The sequence below is a fragment of the Petaurus breviceps genome, unplaced genomic scaffold, assembly GCF_028583685.1.
Source record: "Petaurus breviceps papuanus isolate PSGF00001 unplaced genomic scaffold, PetGlider_PUasm1.0 79, whole genome shotgun sequence".
NCBI lineage: Eukaryota > Metazoa > Chordata > Mammalia > Diprotodontia > Petauridae > Petaurus > Petaurus breviceps.
Genome location: NW_027186523.1, coordinates 16,974,657 through 16,995,867, shown reverse-complemented (window position 1 = coordinate 16,995,867; position 21,211 = coordinate 16,974,657). Strand labels below are relative to the sequence as shown.

At 37.8% G+C, this 21,211-nt stretch overlaps 1 protein-coding gene across 6 annotated transcripts in view; it reads left to right on the top strand.

Annotated features, from left to right (window-relative positions):
- Nucleotides 1–21,211, top strand: part of FRMD4A (FERM domain containing 4A) — a 416,929-nt gene that overhangs the window by 269,048 nt on the left and 126,670 nt on the right. For all 6 annotated transcript variants that reach the window (XM_069106435.1, XM_069106434.1, XM_069106433.1 and 3 more), the window contains exons 6-7: nt 13,470–13,526; nt 15,387–15,409. In XM_069106435.1, coding sequence (XP_068962536.1) covers nt 13,470–13,526; nt 15,387–15,409 — 80 coding nt within the window. The remainder of the gene's footprint in view (nt 1–13,469; nt 13,527–15,386; nt 15,410–21,211) is intronic.

Here is a 21,211-nt window from a genome sequence, read left to right as displayed (position 1 = left end):
TAGGCCAGGGGTAGAGAACTTGTGGTCTCAAGGGCACATGTAGCCCTGTGGGTGCTCATGTATTATCCACCCCTTTACTAGCCTAAGGCCATGCAGTAAAAACCAGAGAGGGAATTTGAGCTCAGGTCTCCGACACCAAAGTCAGCTTTGCAGTATATTGATATACGGGAGACTGTTTCTGCCCAACTTCTTCATAGTGTTCTCATTGGCCAGAAAACTCTAAGGATTAAAGAATACTTATTAGTATATAGAGGTGCTGTGGCATTGGGAATAGAGAGTTGGCCTTGAATCCAGTAAGTTATTTAATCTCTGAGAAAGCTGAACAATACTCTAAGACTGTGGGTTGCAGAGAAGGTACCAGGCTGCATTGGTAAAGGGAGTTTGCTCACAGGGAGTTCCCTATGATAGACAGAAATCACAGGTCCAGGCCTTATGCCTTTTGGTCACCTGGTCCATTAACATAAGTACTCTTCATGAGGGATCCTGCAAGTACTTTGCTTATGAGCAAATAGAATCAACATCATTTTATGGGTAGGAGACTAATGCCCAAAGTGAGGTCACATTAACAAAAGAGTGATCAAGGAAGGAATTAGACTTCATTCTTCAGAATTTCAGTTCTTTTCACCTGTCTTTTTTGAGGACCTTATAAAAAGTCAGGCAGAATCCTCTTATCTAGGCAGCTACTTTAATGCCTGTTGTCTCTGGTGACCTCCAATCCTTCCTGTGCTTATGATTTCACAATGGTCGTCGGCTCAAAACCATTTAAAAAAAGGGGGAGAGGGGGTGCAGAGGAATGAGCAAGAAAAACCTTCCCATAAGAAAGTTAAAGAACCATTTCTCAGCATGAACAGTGTGTAGCCCAAGAGGATCATTAAGTAAACATGAGATGACTTGTTTCCAAAAAAAAACTGGCAGTGGGTAAAGAAAGAGGAATTATGCAAGACCCCATCAGCCTTGCTTATCCTGCATCCCAGTCCCTGTTCGCCGGGGGGCAGACTCAGCACAGCTATTATGGGTTGTGCAATGAGCTGTGGCGGTTACCAGCACAGAGGCAGATAACACATTTGGCTGAACTTGGGCCTCAGGACCCATTTTCATGCTTCCCACACACTAACACCATCCTGTCCACCACTAAAGAAAAACAAAATGCAATCTTGCTAAGGAATCTTATGAAAATGTCTGTGAAATCCCAAAAGGAAGAAGCAGAGGAATGGAATTTAATTTGCCTGCAAATTCTAACACGTTACAATGATATCGTCTGCTGTAAGAAGCCCCTCTTTACTGCTCACCTCCCTCAGAACTGGATGGCTAAAAGCTGTACTGTGTGGAGAGAGAAGGTGATAGCTGTAGAGATTCACAGAGAAACACTTGGACCTGTCTTATATGTGATTAACTTGAGAAAGTATGCCCCTCATCTTAATTTTTCAACCCAATATGTCTCCTGGAAATCAACGATTCTATCATTTTTAAAAATTAATTTATTTTTAGTTTTCAACATTTACTTTTATAAGATCTTGGGTCCTGAAGTTCTCTCCCCTCCCCAAGATGGCATGGAATCTGATATAGGCTACACATATATGATCATATTAAACATATTTCCACATTAGTCATGTTGTGAAAGAAGAATCAGAACAAAAGGGAAAAACCATGATAAAGAAAAAACAAAAAATAATGACGACAAAAAGAGAAAATGTATGCTTCAATCTGCATGCAGACTCCATAGTTCTTTCTCTGGATGTGGATAACATTTTCCATCATGAGTCTTTTGGAGTTGTCTTTGATCATTGCATTGCTCAGAAGAACTAAGTCTAACAAAGTCTAACAGTGTTGCATTCATAAGGCAACAGCTTGGGAGCTTGATGGTTAGAACTTTGGGGAGAGATAAAGGATGTAGGAAAGACAATAGAATTTAAAAATTTCAGAGCTGGTGAGTATATCTTTACTCCTCAGTGACTTTGGGGAAAGTGGGTTATACCTGATACATAGAATCCATAGAGCTGAAAGAGATCCCAAAGGTCATCTCATCCAATCCCTTCATTTTGTAAATAAAGAAACCAAGGGCTGGAGACAAGCAATGACTTGCCCAAGATCCCAAAAAGGAACAGGGCTGGGATTTGAATTTGGGTCCTCTGACTAAAAACCAATGCTCCTTCCTCTGTTCCACACAGTTTGGGAGCTGTTCATTTGAAACATCCCTCTGGGATCTTCAGATGAAAGGCTTTGGAGATAGTAACTGTCAGTTTGGTTACACTTACTCAGCATTTCTTTTTCAGTATGTCCTCACATAGGTCAATGCTGAATGACAGAAATCACTTCCCTTTCTCCCATGTTCCAAACTCACATCCCATTCACTCTCTCACTGCCTCCTGCAAAGTCACATTTCAAATTCCTGTACAGGACAGTCTTTCAGAAGATCAAAGATCACTACATCTACACATAATTGAGCAGCAAGTAATCGTAGCTGACATGTAGATAGGGTTTTAAGAATTTTAAAAAGCACTATACATGCTTTTTGCCTTTTTGTCTTTCGGGATACCTCAGGAAAGGAGGTACCTAAAGATATTATTATTTCCCCATTTTATATACAGAGAAGCTGAGGCTGAGAGAGATCGAGAACATGCACATGGTTACAAGTGGAAAGTAGTATTTGAACAGGAATTTGTACTAACACCAATCACAGTTCACTTTTACCCCCATGACATTTCATTGCCAACAGCACAGACTAGCATCTTAAAATACAAGTTGCCATATCCACCAGGCCACTATTGCTTCCTAGGCAGACCTCTGGAAATTAGGTACAGTAAAGAACCATAGTGGGAAGCTCTGAACAGATGTTTCAGATCACTGGGGGCCCCAGCATAGGGCTATGAATTCAAGAAATTTAGGGAAACTCCTTACTACCAGTCCATATTTCATCATGCCAGTCAAAAAAAGCGAATGAGTCCAAAAGCTCTTTTTCTTGATATATCCTTTCCCGTTCCCTTTCCATACTCCTTCTGGCCTTTGCTAAGGGAAAGAAAAAAGTCGGATTTTTTTTTTAATGGGATTTTTTCTTATACTCTTTGTAGTCTCAGTTTGTGTCTACTTGAGCAAAGACACAAAAGATGGGGTACTTCCTTGTGGTTTCACAAGTCAGAGAAGAAAAAGGGGAGTGCTCTGACAGCAAATTTCTGGGGGTTTTTCAAAGTGTTCTATATGAGGAAGTTGGCTTTCAGATCTTTAATGCACAGTGCAAAATGTGCAGGATTATTTCATGCCCATGTAGTAGAATTTTAGAAAGAAAATTAACCTAGAGCATAAATGGGAGACAGGCAAAAGGAAAAGGGAGGGCTTGGTAATAACCAAGTTGGTAGTGAATTCTTTTAACATTTAAGAAAGCTCCCCCTTCATTTTGCCTTATGTACATGCCATTCCAATATCTGCCTTATCTCCTCTGTTGGACATCTTCCTATTTGTACTCTTTTTTTTTTTTTTTGCTTTTTGGAGGACAATTGGGATTAAGTGACTTGCCCAAGGTCACACGGCTAGTTTTTTTTTTTGGTGTGTGTGTGTGTGTGTGTGTGTGTGTGTGTGTGTGAAGTGTCTGAGGCTGGATTTGAACTCAGGTCCTCCTGACTCCAGGACTGGTGCTCTATTCACTGTACCACCTAGCCGCCCTATTTGTACTCTTTGAGTATGTTGATCCAAACCTGTGATTTCCTTAGTGTTTGAAATTCTTGATGTATAAAATCTATCTACCAGTGCATTTTGGCAGCACATCTGCAACATTTGTGTTAGAGAGCTGGGGTACTAAGGAATTATGTTTCAGGAATAGGATTTGAATACAGGCCTTCCATACTCCAAGGCCAACCCTCTATCTACTCTACAATGTTGCCTCTCATTAATAACTAAGCTTGCTTACTAGTGAAGCATAGTAGTAAGTCTTGCATAGTGGATAGAGTGCTAGGCCTGCAGTAAGAAAGATTCATCTTGAGTTCAAATCTGGCCTCAGACATTTACTAACTATCTGACCCTGGGCAAGTCACTTAATCCTGTTTGCCTCAGTTTCATCATCTGTCAAATGGGCTGGAGAAGTAAATGACAAACCACACTAATATCTTTGCTAAGAAAACCCCAAATGGGGTAAAAAAAGAGTCAGACATGACTGAAACAACTGAACAACAGAAGTAGTCATAGTAATGAGAGGCAATGTGGGATTCATGGAAAGATGGCTGGCCTTAGAGCCAAGCAGGCCTGGGTTCAAGTCTTACATTTGACATGCTGGTTTTGTGACCATGGGCCTCTAAGCACTTTAGACAGCTCTCAAGGACTCTAGGTGCATCAAAAGTGCCAACTTGAATTGGTAGAGGAAATTCCCTCATCTGGAAGGTCCCTGTATCAGTGAAATCCAGTCCCTTTCCCTATCCCTGCCAATGTTGTTGTTGTCCACTTTTTTCAGTTGTATCCGACTCTTCAAGACCCCATTTGAGGTTTTCTTGGCATAGATCCTGAAGTAGTTTGTCATTACCTTCTCCAGCTCATTTCATAGATTAGCAAAGTGAGGCAAACAGGGTTAAATGCCTTGCCCAGTATCACACAATTACTAAGTGTCTGAGGCCACATTTGAACTCATGTCTTCTGGACTGCAGACCCAGAACTCTATCCACTGCAACACCTAGCTGCCCTCTCTTTAGTAATAATGATACTATAATATTCACCCTCTAATGTATAAGTTTTTCAGGTTTGTGGAATGTCCTTGCCCATTACTTCTCTTTCTCCTCCTTCCTCCTCTTGCTCACCATGTTAAATGTTTCACTGTTTATTACTAGCTCCACTAATAAGCGGACAAATATACAAAGGAAACAGGAAATCTAATCAGCCAAATTTGCTGATGGGTGCCAGTTCTGATAACGAGCCTGTTTGGGAACAAGTAGAAAAATACTGACCAAAGTGAAGTTTAGAGTTGTTTCTATACATGTGAATATGTTATCCATCATCATCATGGATAACTGTACATATACCTGCTACAGCTAATTTCCACCTATCGGCTCACATCCACCATTTGGCCAAACAACCATCTAATGTTGCATATAAACCAAATCAGAAGAAAATTCCTCCTTGCTTCCCTTGCCCCAACATCATTCCAGTTAAGATGAAAATTCAGGTAAGAGAAAATCATGAAATGAAAAGTGCTTCACATTTCAAGCCACTGTTTTCTGGTGTTTGACTTACTCTTCAATTTCATGTTAAACATTAGCTCTGTAGTGAACATTAAGTGCAAGCTGGGGGTCAGTGTGTGACAAAGGATACATGCATACAAATACACATGCTATCACGTATCCAGCCAGTTAGTGGGAAAGGGAAGTGACAGCAGTAGAAATGGAAATGATTTATTTTTGCAACCCTGGTTGATGTTTTGGTTAAATCATTTGTAGACTGTTAAATGATTTACATTCTGGTGGGACTGAAGACTCCCAGGACTGTGATTCCAGGCATTCCTCCCTATTTCAACCCACTGGCATCATATATCAATTACAATGTCCATAAAACACTGTCTAAAGTATAAAGAATTATTGATGTTGATTCTCCCATATTATTATCTCCCATGTTCTCCCATTAATTCTCTTATCCCAACCCTCCAAAGCAGCCAGTGGCAAATATTATCATTGTTATTTTTAACTAGAAATACCCAAGACAGAAAGTGACTCAGTAACTTGCTTAACGTGACCTTCCTTCCTTAATAGATTCTACTCTGCAGGGGCTCATGTTGACACTAAGAGTTGATGCTAAAAAAAAAATCTAGCCAATTCATAAATTGAAACTGACTCTATGGAATCCAAGCATATGATTCTATGGTGAAAATGATAATTTCTTACAAAATCCCAGAATTGGGAAGGACTTCAGAGATTATCTAGTCCACTTCTCCCTTAAGCAGGATTCCCTTTACAACAAGTGATCACTCAGTCTCTTCTTTAAGACCATCAATGAGAGGGAAATCAATACCTACTGAGAAGTAGTTAGTTCCCCTTTGGGAGAGTTCTTTTAGGAAATTTTTCCTTAGATCAAGCCTAAATCTTCTTCCCAGCAGTCTTCCACCCATTGATTGCTTGGCTTTGTTTCTTCCCTTTGGGGTCAAACAGAACATATTCAGTCCCTTTTCCACCTGATGGCCTTTCAAATAATTGAAAGTAGCAATCACATTCTATCCTTCTTCAGGCCAAATATACTCAAGTCCTTCACCAATATGTGTTTGGCATGATTTCCAAAACCCTCACCATCCTGGTCAGTTTCTCTAAATGCATTTTTGCTTGTCAACATCCTTCCTAAAATGACACTCAGAATTGAGTACTATAATAAATAATTGAGTACTAATAATCTGATATATATATATATATATATATCAGATGTGGTCTGATCAAGACAAAACACAATGGGACTATTGAATTTCTCATCATGTGTACCAGGCCTCTATTTATTTAGCCAATTATCACTTGAGCATTTTTAACCTGCCAACTCATGCTGCTGACTCTGTCATTCTAGTTCACAAATTAACAGAAATGTGCAAACAAGATAATTCCTAAACTAGATTTCAGATTATGCCAGGTTCATCAATACATTGACAAAACAGTGGAGACAAAAGACTACACCCAGGAGCCAATAGATTTAGGTTTGAGTCAGAACTGTGCCATGTGGACAAGTCACTTAATTTCTCTGAGTTCCAGTTCATTTGTCTACATATTAGGGATAATAATGCTTACATCAGGCAGCTTGGTGTCACAGCAGGATAGAGTGCTGAACCTGAAGTCAGGAAGATTTACATTCCTGAGTTCAAATCTGGCTTCAGACACTTACTAGCTGTGTGACCTTGGGCAAGTCACTTAACCCATGTTTGCCTCAGTTTCCTCATCTAGAAAAGGAAATGACAAACCACTCCAGTATCTTTGCTAAGAAAATGTCAAATGGGGTCATGTAGAGTCAGGCACAATTGAAAATGACTGAACAACAACAAAATGCTTTCATGTTGCCTGATTCAGAGGGTTATTGTGAGAGAAATGCTTCTATAAAACTCAAAGCACTGCATAAATAGAAGTTATTATTATTATTATTATGGTATGTTTCATCAAGAGAAGCAATAGAGTAATGGATAGCCTTTGTAGAAGCCAGGAAGACCTTGATTCTAGTTCCATCTTTGATACATATTATTCGTATGACTCTAGACAAATAACTTTCCTTTTTAATGTTCTGAGTCAATGGTGTCAAATTCAAATAGAAATGGATACCTGCTGGTGGTATGTAGATCCAGAAAATCACAAATTAACATTATCTAAGTTGCATTATGTTTTTATTTTATTTTGTTAAACATTTTCTTATTACATTTTAATCTGATTCTGGAGAAGGCAGTTTTAGTGGCCCAGTGAGCTCTGAGTTTGATTTCTCTGCTCTAGGCAAGTCTCTAAGACAGAGCTTCTGCCTAAACTTCAGGCTGCTAGAGGGATTTCCTCAACTGGGAGTTCCCTGTACCAAGGAAATACAGGTCCAATACATATCCCTAAATTTCCTCAATAATTGTGATTGTGAGATCAAATTCCAGAGAAAACATTATGTCAAATCACTTGTAAATGAAAGTTAACAACTCAGGATAACAGCATTGGTTCAGAATCTCAGTCTGTTTCCACACTCAGGTTTAAATACAAGGGCTCTTAGGAAGAATATAAAATATCCTCAAATAGAGCATGTCACTTCATCACTGGAGAATAAGGGATGGATTAGATGACCTCTGAGCTCCCTATCAGCTCTAAATCTAGGCTGCAATGATGCCATGGTGCTGGGACCACCCTGCCATACTGGGTCAGATTACCATGGGATTACTGGTCCCATTACAAGGAGAGTTCAACAATAGGGAACAATTAGCATAAATCCTAAGTATGGGCAAAGAGGAGGCAAAATCATTCCTATCTGTAGATAAGATGGCAGCTTAATTATTGGAAAATCATCCCCCTAAAGTATCCGAATACAAATTCAAGCTTTGATGTGCCCACTATTTTCCAGATACCATGCTAGGCACTGAGTATTATGCAAAAACAAAAGTGGAGTCCCTGCTCTCACACAGCTTACATTATGTCAAAGGAGACCAAAGCATACATTTGTAGATGTATACAAAATGTTTACAAGGCACACACAAGCTAATTGTGGGGTAGAGGAAGCACTGGCAGCTGGAGGGATGAGAAGGGGCTTCTGTAGAAGGTGACCCTTAAAGGAAGTTCAGGATTTTAGGAGGTGGAGATATGGAGGGAGTGAATCCTAGGAATGGGAGCTAACAAGAATGAAGGCAAGACAATGGAATATAGAGCATCACATATGAATCACAGCAAGAAGACTAATTGAACTGGATCCCAGAATGTGGAAGTGTAAGTAAAGTGTAACAAGGCTGGAAGGATTGGCTGTTCCACCACCTTCCCACACACTAGGCAAGGACCAGATTGTAAAGACCTTTGCATGCCAAATATAGGAGCTTGTAGCCAATCTGAGAACTGATAGGGAGCCACAGGTTTATTGAGTAAGAAAATGACATGGTCAGTAAAAGTGTTTTGGCAGTTATTTGGAGGGTAGAGAAGAGTCGGGAGAGAAATGAGACCCTGAGTCCAGGTAGACCATTGCAACAGTTGAGAAATGATAGGGGCTTGAACTGTAAGGGAGCAGTGACTAGATGGGTGGAGGGAAGAGGTCAGTTGAGATAAATGCAATAGATGTTATGGAGGTAGAGACAGAATTTGGCAACTGTACATATGTGGTTAGGAGAACAGTAGCCAAAAATGACCCCAAGGTTGCAAAACTGGGTGACTGGAAGGATGGTAGTGTCCTCAACAAGAAAAGAGAAGTTGTGAAGAGTTGGGGAAGGTTGGGGGGAAATTGAGATGTCTACAAGCCAGCCAGTTCAGTATATCTAACAGGCAATTTTGTGATTCAGGATGAGATGTCAGGAAAAAGAAGGCTGGATGTGTAGATCTGTGAGTCATTTGTAGAGATATGTGAACCAAACCCATATAAAATGATGATGTCCCTGAGTGAGAAAGTGTAGAGAAAGAAAAGAAAAGGGTTCAAGTGAGAACCTTGGGGGACACCCACAGCTAGAAGCCAGGAGATGGTTATTGATTCTTCAAAGGAGAAAAAGAAGGAAGGGTCAAGAAGACAGGAAAAGAACTAAAAATGAAGTTTCCTGAAAACACTGATGGAAGGAAAAGGGGCTTCTAGGAGGAAATGGTGGTCCTCAGTGACCAATGCTGCAGAAAGATCAAGAAAAAGTAGAAATGAGGAAAAGCGCATTAGGTTTAGCAATACAGAGATCACCAGTAACTTTGGGGTAAGGTTTTCAGCTTGCTGATGAGGTGAGAATCAAAAAAGTAAAGGATCTAGAGCTAGAAAGATTGTCAAAGGTCAAAACCTCATTTTACCCAGGAAGAAATTGAGACTTAGACAGGTTAAATGACTTGCCCCAGATCTCACAGGCAGAATTTGAACCCTGAACATCTAACTCCTGAGACTTTCCACTATATCACATGAAGGCAGGGTGTAATAAAATATTTTCCTGGAGTTAGAGAGAAGAGATATAGGATACTGTCTTGAGAATCTAGTGAGAGCTTTTTTTTAAGGATGTCAGACATTTGGACATGTTTGTAGGCAGTAACTGATAAACAAGTAAGATAGGAAGAGATTGAAGATTAAGAGACAGAAGAGAAGATGATTGTGGGAGCAATAAGCTAGACAAGGACAAGGGGGCTGGTACATGGAGAAGGGTTGGCTTTGGTTTGGAAAGGGGTAACCTCTTCATCAGAGACTACAGCAAAAGAAAAGACAGTGGGAGGAGTGAGGGATGACATCAAGTGGTTGTGAAATATGGAGAAGGGAAAAAGAGGAAACTGACTGCATTTGGCCTAAATTTTTTTCATAAAATATGAGGTAAGGTTCTTGTTTGATCAGCATTTCTTCATTGCTAATTTTTTAAAACCCAGAAAAATAACCAGGGAATTACATCAAAAACAATTACAAAATAAATTTTATAAATGAAAACCTAATTAATCAAAAACATTTAATGTTCATGTGTGGGCCATGCCAATATTATAAAAATGACAGTACTACCCAAGGAAACCCACAGATTTTATGCCATATCATCAAATTGCCAATATTTCAGTGAATCTGTATCTCATCCATATGTGTTTTCCCTCCAACAGTTCAGTTCACTTATCATTCTTTATTCTTCTTGTCCACATTCCCCCAGAATCCTCCATAAATGGGATGTCTAGTGTTCTGGGGCATTCTTCTAGATTTGACATAAAGTGGGTTACAGTGGAACATATAAGCTGTCTTTCCACTGTCCCTCTCTCTTGCTATGTTACCAGCTTGCCTCCCTTTTTAATCATATATCACTTTGATTTCTTTAATGTACTCCAGCCTATTTATCCCCATCATGCATCTCTCCAGTGCCCCTTGGATGACCTACAGCTTTAATTCTTCATAAATGTTGAGAGTACATGATTCATAGCCATGTGGCTGCTGAATATTATTGGTGTCTTAGCAAGAAGTTTGGGGACATTAAAAGCAATTTTTGATAAGAAAAGAAAAGTCATTGTCAAATGGTATTCTATAACAGAGTGCATCTCAGAGAATATGAGAGTCTATTGTGCTTCTTTTGCCTGACTGTTTTTAAAAACAAACATTTTATTTGGTAGAATAAAATGCTACCTTAAAGAATCTTCTCTAAGAAGTTGTTTTCCATTCATCTGTTAAAATCATGAGATTCCAGAATGGGCACAAAGACAAAGATAACTATATTCAACATTCCTCTGATTGTCAGTATCAAATGAGACACAAAACTAGGAGACATGTTCACACAAACTGTTTGCTGTTGTCATAAAGAGTACTTAGATTAGAGTTAAAATCTAAAAGATATTCTTTATAGATGCTGAAGTCCTTTAAATGTTCCTTTTGTAGATGACATGTGTCAGTATCAAATGAGACACAAAACTAGGAGACATGTTCACACAAAGTGTTTGCTGTTGTCATAGAGTACCTAGGTTAGAATTAAAATCTAAGAGATATTCTTTATAAATGCTGAAGTCCTTTAAATGTTCCTTTTTGTAGATGACATGGTGCTAATTAGATGAAAACTGATTCCTGCTAAGACCATGATAGGTAGTGGGTCTCTCAGAAGATGTATCTTGAATAGACACTGTAGATGGTCAATGAACTGGGCCCAGAATTGAATAGGAAGAAGGTAGGGGGAAGGGGCTGAAATTTTGGGAAATTAGAAATTAGCCATAATTCATTGTGGGGAATAAAAGATGAAGAATTTCAAGAGAAATAACATAAAATAGGAAGTAATGAATCTCAAATTCTATTACAAAGCATCCATTATCAAAGCATCAGTTAATGGATTAAAAAAAAAATAGAAAAGTAGATTTGTGGACCAGACAACGTAGTCAAAATCTACAAGTAAATGGATACAACAGCTGAGTGTTTGGTATGTCAAAGTGCTAGGGGAGGGCTTCTATTTAACAAGAACTACAAGGAAACTTAGATAGCAATTTGATGGGAAATGGGTTTAGACCAAAATATAACATAATAAAATTGAATGACTTAAAAGACTTGCATATAAAAATGCTAGGGGAGAATAGAATGTTTTATCTCTAACAACTTTGGCTATGGGAAGAATTCTTAATAAGGCAAGAGACAGAGGATATTAAAAGACAAAGTATATAGATAATCACATAAAGTAAAAAAAAAGTTTTCACAAATAAATTCAATGCAATTAAAATAAGAAGAAAAGATGTAGATTGAAAAAATCATTTAACATCTCTGAATAAAGCCTGGAATACTAAATCTTTAGAAAATTGGCACAAATCTCTAAGTTGAAGACCCATTCTGCAATAAATGGTTAAAGGATATGAGTAAACTTTTCAAAAGAAGCATGAGCTGTCAGCAACTATCTATAAAAAGTTCAAAATCACTAAGAGAAGTTCAAATAAAAATAACTCTAAGATGTTGCTTAACCTCCCCACCAAAAAAATCCCCAAATCATTGGCAAAGATGATAAAATATTGGGGGAAAAACCTAATCTTATCGTGGCTTTGAGAAGATAGATATGCAAATTCACTTTTAGTGGGATTATGAACTGGCCAACTGATGTGGAAGGAGTTTACAATTATACAAGAAAAAATTTAAATTTATTCATATTCTTTGACCTATTGATTCTACTACTGGTTTTATACCCCAAGGAGATTAATGAAAGAAAGAGATGAATCATATGGACAAAAATATTCATTAAAATGCTATTTGTGATAATATGAATCTGGAAACACACTGTGCCCAATGATTTAGGAATTGCTAAAGAAATAATGGTATATGAATGTAGCAGAATATTATGAAGCTCTAAGGAATGATACTTAGGAAAAATTAATAGATATGTGGGAAGACACATGAATTAATGCAAAATGAAAAAAGCAGTGATAAAACAACCATATATGCAATCATTAAAAGGATGTAAAGGAAAAGTGTTAGGGGACAAAACAGTTCAAATATAGGAGATGAAATTTTACCAAATTAGTAAAGTTAAAGCCCATAACTTTTTTTCTTAAGTAGTAAACTGAAAACTTGAGATTGGCATTGGTATTGGACATAATTAATGTCTTTTAGGTGTTTTTGCTCAACTGTTTATAAGAAATATACTTTTTTTAAGGTCCTCTCATATTTTGTTTCTTAGTCACATTTGACTTTTTGCGACCTCATTTGGGCTTTTCTTGGTAAAAAAGACTGGAGTGGTTTGCCATTTCCTTCTCCAACTCATTTTACAGATGAGGAAACTGAGGCAAACAGGGTTAAGTGACTTGGCCAGGTTCACATAACTAGCAAGTGTCTGAGGCCAGATTTGAACTCATGAAGATGAGTCTTTCTGACTACAGATCCAACTCTCTATCCACTATAGCACTAACTGCCCCTGCTCTTATATTTATAAATCAATAAAAAAAGTTTTCAAAGATTTCATGGCAATAAAGAAAGTAGGGATTTTGATCAGTAGTTATTGATAGTCTCTCAGTTTTTAACAGTTCTCCAATCCATGGGGTTTTTTCCCTAAACAAATATTTCCCTTTGTAAATTGATAGATGGATACATTTAAAATATTGTTTTCTCTAACATGAAATCACTTCTCTGTGTATTTGATTCAATCCAACTATTCTTCCCAAATGGAATTTCTTCATTACTTTTTGTACTTCCGCTCTAGGTCCTCAGGCTGAGGTATAAGTCTAAATGTGGTAGTTCTATATAAAATTGGTTGTTGTTTTGTTTTGTTTTAATTTAGTTTAGTTGTTGAAATAATTGAATTAAGGTTGCCTCATAAAATAGATGTGCTATGAAAGTATTGGAGGTTGTAGAGACACCTTCACAGAAAAAATAACCCAGTTTTATCTTCTTTTTATGTTTCTCTTTCTTTATAGGAACTTATTGAGGTTGACAGTGAAGTGGTATTTGAATTAGCTTCCTATATTTTACAGGTAAGAAATAACCTCATTTCTATATTCTAGGACTATGTGTTAATTAGATAATCAGGGAATATGGTTAAGACCTTGATAGACTTATTGGTGAGTTGCCCAAAGAAGGATTTAATGGTGTGGGCCTGCCTGGCTTCTCCTTTAGCGAAGTGATTTTCTGAGTCACAACACACACACACACACACACATATCCATATACACACAGGAAGGAGAGTAGGAGGGTCATCATATATTAATTAAAAATCACATTGCCATAATTACCTACCAGCTCTTAGGGTAAATAAGTATCCCAAATAGGCAGCTCATCATGAAAACCCAAACTAAAAATAATAATGCTGCCAATGGCATTAGAGGGGGGAAAAAACCACAATGAGGAATTTGAGTAATTAGTAAATGCACGTGCAAACATGGCCAGAATGCTATGACTGCAACCACTGATTAATTGTGTCCTTAACTGCTTCCAGCCTAATTTATGGAAGGGATATTAGGCACATGGAATCCATCAGAGCTTCTAGTAAGTGAATTAAACCCTACTCACCCAGTCCTAGAGATCGGATCTTTATTAAGGAAAACTCGGTGCATAATCTGAGTCAGGAAAAATGGGTATCATATATATATATAATTCAGTTATTTTACTCTGGATTTACTCCCTCAAGCAAATTAAGAAACCAATAAAACCTAACAGAGAATTATCTCATCCCTTCTGGAACGAATGTGCATATGACAAAAAGTAATGTGCATTACTGCACATTAGATGTAACAGTGGAAAGCAAATTCATTCGTTTAAACAACAGATTTTGATCAAGTGCCTAATGTATGTCTAGAAAGTCCTGAACTAGTTGCTAAACAGAATGCAAAGATGAATAAGAGGTAATCCCTACAAGAAGCTTGTAGTCTAGTAGGGGAGATAATTCAGGTACACAGATAATTGTGGTACAAGGCAAAATATAATGTATATAGTGGAGGTACAAAGGAAGGGGTGGCTCTTGCCCTGTCTACAGAGATAGATCTGGTCCTGGCCCATCCCCTGGTCCTGTTACCCAGAGGAAACTTGGAGAAATGGTCCTCAAGTAATACAACAATTTGGGTCCAGTGCAGAACAGGGTCAGCAGTCTGAACTGGTCTGATAATGTGACTCTCCTCCTGAACATAAATGCATCCTTGACTTAGCATTTGGCCCAGTCTCCCCAGCAACCATTAATCTAGGAAAAATCTAAATGAAATCGGACCTGTCAGGGCCACTTTGACCCTACAGACCTCTGCATTATTAGGTCTAGAACAGAAATGGAATAAAGTTGCACATTCTCTTATCATTTTCTCCCATGTATGGCCTTCTCTAGCTCAATGTTGTGTGTCCCTTCCAAATGATTAACAGCCCCTTTTGCCCTTTGCTTGTGATTCTTATTGCTAAAGACTGAGTCTCCATATTACCTAGACTATAAGGACAGAGACTAGCCATAAGACCGGTCCCATTACTGATACAGCTCAGAAGCAATGACCTGGGCCAATTTGCTCCTCTGGCAATCTGATGGACCCTCCCTACCTCCTTTCCAGGAGCTAACCATATCAATGCCAGATGTAGAATGAGCACTAGATCTGCAAAGTCTACTACAACTCTGAATTCCTGAGCACAAGAGATCTGCCAGGCTCTGCCTTCCTAGTAGATGAGATTATAGCTATGCCCAACCATGCTTGACCTTTGCTTATGATTCTTTACCTTCATAAAATAGGGGAGTAGATATTTTGACAAATACTTAACATTTCAGAATTAGTTTGAAGGAGAAACCAGAAACTGAGAGAGTTTTGAGTTTTGAAGCTAGCAATGAGGTTGTTATATTAATATTTATATTTTCTTTATTTCAGGAGGCAAAGGGAGATTTTTCCAGGTAAGTCTGCAAAAACTCCTTTCCTTTCTTCTTTGTTGAGCATTGCTCCTATGACCTTTCCCATAATACAATAATAATATTAGTGTTTATATTTAGAATGATGCTTTTGCTACCATAAATTGTGAATGAAGACACATGAAGATCTGTAGTTTTTGTTGAGTAATCAAAGTTCTACACTTTCATCATGCATCATCATTTGTGACTTTGAGGTAGAGTTTGAGACATAACATCCAGTGCCCTGGCTTAAGTCATTCAATGTTATACTACATGGCAGATCCAAACATTTTTATGTAATATTAGAAAACATGGGAAATCATACCTTATATCAGTACAGGAGAAGGTAGTCCCGAAGCCTTGTTTTCTCAGTTTGGTTTAAACACACACACACACACACACACACACACACAACCAATAACCATCTTCTCCACTTAAAAGAATAACTTTGCTCTAACTGAAAGCAATATTATAGATTGAATAATATATTATAGTAAATATGATTACAAGTACTCTGGGCCCTCTCAACTATTATCTCTCCATTAATATATTATAATGAATTTCCTCTCCACTAAGAAATGGATGGTGATTGCAAAAGAATTGCTGCTACAAATGGAGACCTCACTGATAAAAGGAAAAACCCATATGCCTATCTCTCTTCTTCCCTCTCCTCTCCTGCAATTCAAATCACAGTCATAACTCTGAAAAATTTGTTAATGATATTCATAATTTGAATACTTATGCAATACATTAGTAAAATTTGCTTAGTAACTTCAGGAAATCTTCAAGGCTGCAAGTTTTAATTATAAAGCCAGTTTCATCAAGTACTGTACATTGGTCAATGGGGCTAAAAGAAATTGCCTACCAGTGTTTTTCAGCAACATCACTGCATCCTATCCTGGATGTTATGTTGTAAATGTTCTTAATGGGATTAGCTATTCAAAGATATGCTTTAAACCTCTCAGTCCGCTTATTAAATTCCTCTGAGGCCCATAGGACTCATTCTTTAGAACCAAGGTCCAGAGAGAAAATTTCTTGATTATCTATTAAACAGCAACAACAATAACAACATGTCTACACTTAAGATTTAGGAACAGAAATAGGATATTCAGCATAATAAAGCTTTGAACAAAAACCACACCATCACTCTCCCTCCTCCCCCCCCCCCAGTCCATCAGGCATTCGTAGCTTCCACTGCAACCAAATAGCCCAAACAGCATGCACCATTTCACTTGGTAGTATCTTTGAACTCCCATAACCTTGTTGTCTCTCAGTTCTTGCAATGCTTAGGAGTTGACTGATTCATAGGGGTCATAGCTGCTTTCTCTCCTTCTCCCTGCCTGTGTTTCTTCTGAGACCCCATCAATCAGTCTTTCATCAAAATACATATACAATCAGTCCAAGATGCAAGACTGAAGCCACAACCATTTTATGGTGCCTCCAGAGCAATTAAAAGAAAGAGAAGCCTTCAGGATTTCTTGCCTAAGCTCTTTAAAATAGAGACCTGTAGCAGCTATTTTGAGATTGTGGGGCCTTTTCTGCTTAGTTTCTTGTGTCTTAGGTTTGGTGTAGGTGTGAGCTGATGGGGCTCATACAAGCTGGACATATCTACCAGGACATCCCTCTTTTTCCAGGAGTCCCTGGAGATGCCTCTGAGTTCTTGTCAAAACAATTTGAAAACTATTGTTCCAGTGAATTTCAGTCTGTAATACATTTAACCTCAGGTTTATCAGGGTGTTCTTAGTTTCCCATTTTCCCTTTTTTCCCCCTCTTTTCCCAGCTCTGAACCATTTCTTTAAAATTACTTAGTTTTTTTAAATGTCCTGACAGTCTGGAATGTGCTTTATGAATATGTAATCTTGCCTTGAAGAGCCTGGATCTGTGTGGCCTGTAGATTCTTTTGGAATCAAGGAAGCAGGAATTTGGCCTCTGCAATAATTTATTGCTGCCTAATGAGTACACAGAATGCTAGCAGGGTTGTTACAGAGGAACCCAAGTCTCCGGGATTGGCCTCATTTGTCAGAGTGCCACTGGGCAGTTTGTTTGTCCCTGTCACTACCTGGGAAGAGGAATGACTGTTAGGAAAGGGAGGGAGTCACATAGGAAGACCTCTCATGCAAGAAAGCTGGTGGCATCAAGCACATAGCATGGTTGGAAGGCAAGTGAGTCATTCTATTGAATTCTCTGATAAATTACACTTTCTGGAGTAAGACTTGGATTATCATCCTCTTTTCCTCCTGCCACCCCCCCCCAAAAAAAAACATTCTGAATTCTTAGAAATATTTTGTGTTTTAAGTACTTGAAGCTATAAATTCAGAGAAGGAATCATAAATTCGTACCTTCTGAATCTCCCTAACTAGGTACAACTATACTATCCACAACAACAAAATACTGAATTTGTCAACACCTAAATTTAGCGATAATGTACTGAATTCATACTTCATGAAGGTATGCCTGCTTTTAGGAAGACTCAACTCAAGAGACCCAAGCTCTAATTTCATCACTGCCATTGACTTGCTATGTGACCTCGCTAAATGACCTTTAGCTTGACCCACTTAATCTCTCTGATCCTCAGTTTCCTTCTTTGAAAAATAAGGAAGTTTGAATAGCTAATCTCTTAGGTTCTTCACGGTTCTAATATAAGAATATTAATTAATATTCTATAAATAATCTAAGAACTCTCTCTCTCTCTCTCTCTCTCTCTCTCTCTCTCTCTCTCTCTCTCCTTTCCCTCCCCTGTGGTGATGATTACTGCTTAGAATCTACATTAAGAATTCATTTTGTGTATGACCCTCTGAATGAGTCTAAAATTAGACTTAATGAAAACCAACAATTGTTTCTGCAAGTATTTAACAGAATGACTTTCTTCTAAGAGATATGCCCTGTCAATACAGTATTTTACTTAAAAATATCATTAAAAAAATTTTATATTACCTTTATGAAAGGTTCTTTCTATTACAAGTTATAAGATATCTCTCTTTTTTTATCATAAAGTCAAATAGCCTCCCAGGTTAATATACATCTAAACACAAGGGAAATTAACTCTTTCATGACTTGAAGTATTATTTATTGACTTGAATTGGTAATTTACTAGAAAAGACTCTATGTCAGACCTGAACACCTTGTAAACTTCTTCGGATCACAGATAGGTCACATGACAAACAGGAGACTGTGGAGTGGCAAATTGTGTAGGCCAGCTCTACATTGTTCTAGGAAGTATATTTATCTCCTCAGTGATAATTGTTGATTATATCCAACTTCAGTAACAGAAAATGAAGACGTAGAGAAATTCTATGAAAAACCTGATAAGTGCCCCTCCCCAAATTAAATTATAATAAGTGACATCAATGCAAAGGTGATAGGGAATGTTGGTGAAATGATGATAGGGGAAGGTGATAGGGGAAAACAATGAATATATGTTGGAAAATATGCTTCAGGGGCAAGAAACAAGAGGGCCAAAAAGTTATAAACTATAAGGAAGCCTGATGACTTTATATCAAAACTTTCTTTAAAAAGAAGTCAAGAAAAGAGAATGCCAAAAAAAATCACAAAAAAATGAAATTGTGATATTCTAGTAGAAAGGAAATAACTGGTATTTCTAAATCAGCTTTCTGTTGTTAGAACAAAGATTCACATAAATACTAAGCTAGACATAAGAATAAAAGTAAGAAGATACGCATATGATACACAATTTAAGCAATATCAACCTGGTCTATTTAAACAAACTATTGACATTAAAAATAAGGAAATGGATAAAAAAAACCAGCTATCAGTAAAGACTATCACCATTTCCTATCCAATGTAAAACAATCACCTCAACCATGCGACCAAATTAGTCCAGAAATTGCCTAAGCTACAAACTATTGATCTCCTAGCCAAGTAATAGCAATAAAGGGAAACTCTAGAATATGATATAGTCTGGGTTATAAAATCTTACAGAAAAGGATAATGGAAGATTGTAAGAAGAAGGCATTCCACTCCTACTGATTTATGGTGACAAAATCCAAACATTCTCATCCTGTATACACATTCTCATACCTGCTGATCTATAAATACCCCCTCAAAAAAGACCACCCAATTTCTAGTGGGAGACTTTCCTTTATAGCATGTAACATTTTGTGGATTCCAATAGGGCACAAAGTATGAGTGGCATGCAATCCATATTGTTGGAGGGATGTATTGGTAAGATCATAGATCCATCAAAGTAATATATAGCTCTCTGAGTTTCCATGGGATACTTACAAATCTGAAGCATTACATATATGACTTTAGAACTAGTTTACTTATTTAAGAATGATGAATTTCAATAGAGTTTAGCTCATATGAGACATAGAACAACAACTAGAGTTGGCATTGAGGGAATATTTGTTCCTGTGGCAGTCCATTCTTATGGTTTTCAGTCCTCTGCTAGCCCCATTTCTGTGTGTGGCCCCAGGCCACCATACCTGAGGATCTCTTCACTATGGGTTCCCATTACCAGGGCCCACTTTCACCCCCTAGCACAAGCCCCTCTGCCTGCCTCACTCTGCCTCCTCTCTAAGGTTGAAAATTTGTGGGGGGAAGGAAGGAGTAGGGAATCATGGGCTGTGATGGAATGGGGAGCTAGAATATGGAGGATGTACAGCTCCTTCTTATATCACAATGGAACTCTGTTGACAAAGGATCTGCTCCTTCCTCCCACCTAAAGTGAATTTGCACTTGCTTCTAAATTTCCTAATAATAGCTCTGATAAGTCATAAACTAGATGCATGCCTGAAATATCTTTCCAAAGAACCAAGATTTCAACATATTTTTTAACCTCATGAGTATCTCAAAGCAAGGTTGTTTCTTCCTTTTGGCTATATTTGTTTAGCAAATTTCTCTGCTTATAATTTGTCAACTTGCCTTTTTTTTCAGTTAGTATAAATTCTAATTTGAATTTTCATCATTGAGAAAGAAGGATAAGGAAGTCATCAGAGGAAGAAAAGAAGTTTCCATTCCACAATATGAGAACACTGTAAAAAAAAAAAATTACACCGACTTAAATACCATCTTAGTTTTAAATATGACAGATAAATTTAAAAGGCTTAGGTAAAGGTTCGGAAAATGACTCTATCCACATGTACCTTTTTCTCCTTTGTCTTTTTTCTTAATAGGCACACATTTACTTTCTCATTTGTATATCAGAATTGATGACTGTTGTTCATCAGCAAATGGGTGATCTTGCACTCACGAGTTGTATGCTGAGGGAAAGGGCACCCTGGGCTCTGTTAGTATCACATTTCAGCAAACCACAGAAACAAAAAAGAAAAGAAGTAGGGTTTGAAGACTTGTGATCAGCTTTTAAGACATCTGTTCTTAAGTCCAGACTAAGCAGATCAAGAAAGCGATTATCAGAGCTCAGAAATCAGGTTAAAATGTCGGTCATTGAGCCGTTTACTGAAAACCCTAAATTCTCCCTGCAGCTTCTAGAGATTTTCATGTTGTTTTTTTTAATAATTCACAGCTTTGGATATAAAGCAATACACATCTTGAACTAGCTCAAGATGGCCCAATTGTTAAATTCCAGTTTGAGCTTTTACACTTTAGAAATGGTGAACATTACAAACTAGACTTGATTGTCCAGATTGAAGAAAGTGGTGGGGAAAATGTCAATAAAATGTTACACTTAAAAGCATAATCTTACTTTTTTTCCCAGAGAGCTGGTTGTTAAACATTTACCAGCACACACCCCTGCTACAAAATATATTACACAGTAGTCTTCATTAGCAAAGGGAAATTAATTATCATCTGTATTTCAGAGTAGGGCCTTGGTCCATTTAAATGAGC